General features: G+C 37.1%; 1 protein-coding gene across 1 annotated transcript in view; it reads left to right on the forward strand.

The window, feature by feature from the left end:
* The window catches only part of LOC140959303 (uncharacterized), a 3,188-nt gene extending 2,982 nt beyond the window's left edge, over positions 1–206 (forward strand). The window contains exon 7 of the mRNA XM_073417170.1: positions 192–206. Coding sequence (XP_073273271.1) covers positions 192–206 — 15 coding nt within the window. The remainder of the gene's footprint in view (positions 1–191) is intronic.
* The last annotated feature ends 1,928 nt before the right edge of the window (positions 207–2,134 follow it).

Here is a 2,134-nt window from a genome sequence, read left to right on the forward strand (position 1 = left end):
AACCATTTAAAATTAAATAATAGAAATTATGCACATATATACGCACATTGGTTGTTTCGGTACTACAATAACAGTAGGTTCCACAGATATAAATTGCATAAACACTTCAGACATAAAAGAATGGGTTGCACCAGTGTCAATCAATGTAATTGCTTCTTTGCCATAGATTAAAATATTACCTAATATCACAGAAGAATCAGGATTAACACTTTCCTTCGTCATAGCTAAAATTCTGCCTTGGACTTTTCCTTTGCTTGAGGAGAGAGGACATTTCAGTGCCGTGTGCCCCATCTTCTTGCATCTAAAGCATCGTCCACTACCCACCAAACACTCACCCTTGTGTGGTTTTCCACACTTAGGACATACCGGTCGTTCAGTATCAAAAGAAGACACAGGAGGTTTAGAGCGCTGCTCCATCTTACCCTTACCTTTGTGGCCACCACGAACATTTGCATTTGCACCTTGTCCTCTAGCATGGAAAGCTTGCCTTCTTAGTTGCCTCTCTTTCTCAATTTCTTGCTCATCATGTTCCGCAAGCAAAGCTCTCTCCACGATATTTTTATAAGTGACTACCTTGGACATATGCACATCCCTTCGAATTTCTGGCTTCAACCCACGAAGGAAGTGTTCTCCTTTATCTTTATCATTCTCAGCAATAAAAGGAACAAAGACACATCCTTCTTCAAACTTCAACATATAATCAGTAACAGACAAAGCATCCTGCTTCAATTCCAGAAATTCCTTCACCTTCTTGGCTTTTACTTCACGTGAAAAGTATATGGCGTAAAATAACTCCTTAAACTCGTTCCACTTCAGTTCACGAACATTGACAGTAACTTTGGTGGCTTCCCACCAAATACGAGCAGCTTTGACCAACATAAACACAGCACAACTAACCTTTTCTTGATCAGTGAACTTCAAGTAATCGAAGATGGCCTCCAATGACTTGACCCATTCAAGAGCCACCAGTGGATCAGGACCACCAATAAAATCAGAAGGGTTCATACGCCTGAAACGATCGTAAGCACCATCTTCAAAACTTTCCATTGTGCCTTTTACTCTTCCACGACCACGACCCTGAGTCGAGGTGTGCATGCTCAATAACTGTTGGATTTGCTCACCATGTACTTTTGATTGCTCCTTCAATAACTTATTGAATTCATCTACAACCTTCACAGTCTTATCGGTCGTATAGGTCCTATCATCCTCTTCAATATTCTTTCTCTTAGGAGGCATATCCTACACATATGCTCACTTTAACATAGATAGGAAGGAAGAGTACATCAATGGCAATGAAATGGAATCAATTCTCAATGTTAAAATCAATAGATGCAGGATCAAAAACATACCAGATTATCCTAGGTAGAAGAAGTCATATAAGGTCCAAAGAACTTTCGGTCTGATACCAATTGAAACAACCCACTCTCATGACATTTAAATTTAAAAGGAAAAACATACGCAGAAGCATTTGAAATTAAATGGGAAAGAACATTAAATCATTTATATCATAAGCATTTTCAAAATTCGTTTACATAAACATTCACTTTTAAATCTTTCAAAAGAAAACCAAAAGTCAACATCATTAACCCCATAATTTCCAATCTAAAAGTTTCATAAAAAAATTTCAAAAGTTTCCCTTCCATAGCTATATGACTTCTTCCTCCTCGGACAATCCGCTTCAATCCTTTTTATCACCTGCATCACATGACATTAACTGGAATGAGATAAAACTCAGTAAGCAGAAAGCTGTACATAACAAATACATATACATAGGCTTGGCTTGGAACATGGCTATAGCAATGGCAATGAACAATGAATCAATGGAAATAAACAATGAATAATACCATCTTCAATGAACAATAGATAACAAAGCAGTATAGATGGTATTTCATGACATGAATTAAAGGAAAGGAAATGATAGCCTGTGACCTGTGACCTGTGGATAGTATCTCTTTGATATATAAATATATCAAAACTGTGAGAGATACTCATAATCATGTGATTGGCCAATGACATGCATGAATTACTATCATTCCTTGGCTTTAATCATAGGGAACTTCATTTGGGCATTTTAACAAATACTTGGTAGGCAACAATAAAGTACTAGCTCCTTATCAATGAATTCAATGGTATT

The sequence above is a fragment of the Primulina huaijiensis genome, chromosome 15 (genome assembly GCF_012295235.1).
Source record: "Primulina huaijiensis isolate GDHJ02 chromosome 15, ASM1229523v2, whole genome shotgun sequence".
In the NCBI taxonomy this organism is placed as follows: domain Eukaryota; kingdom Viridiplantae; phylum Streptophyta; class Magnoliopsida; order Lamiales; family Gesneriaceae; genus Primulina; species Primulina huaijiensis.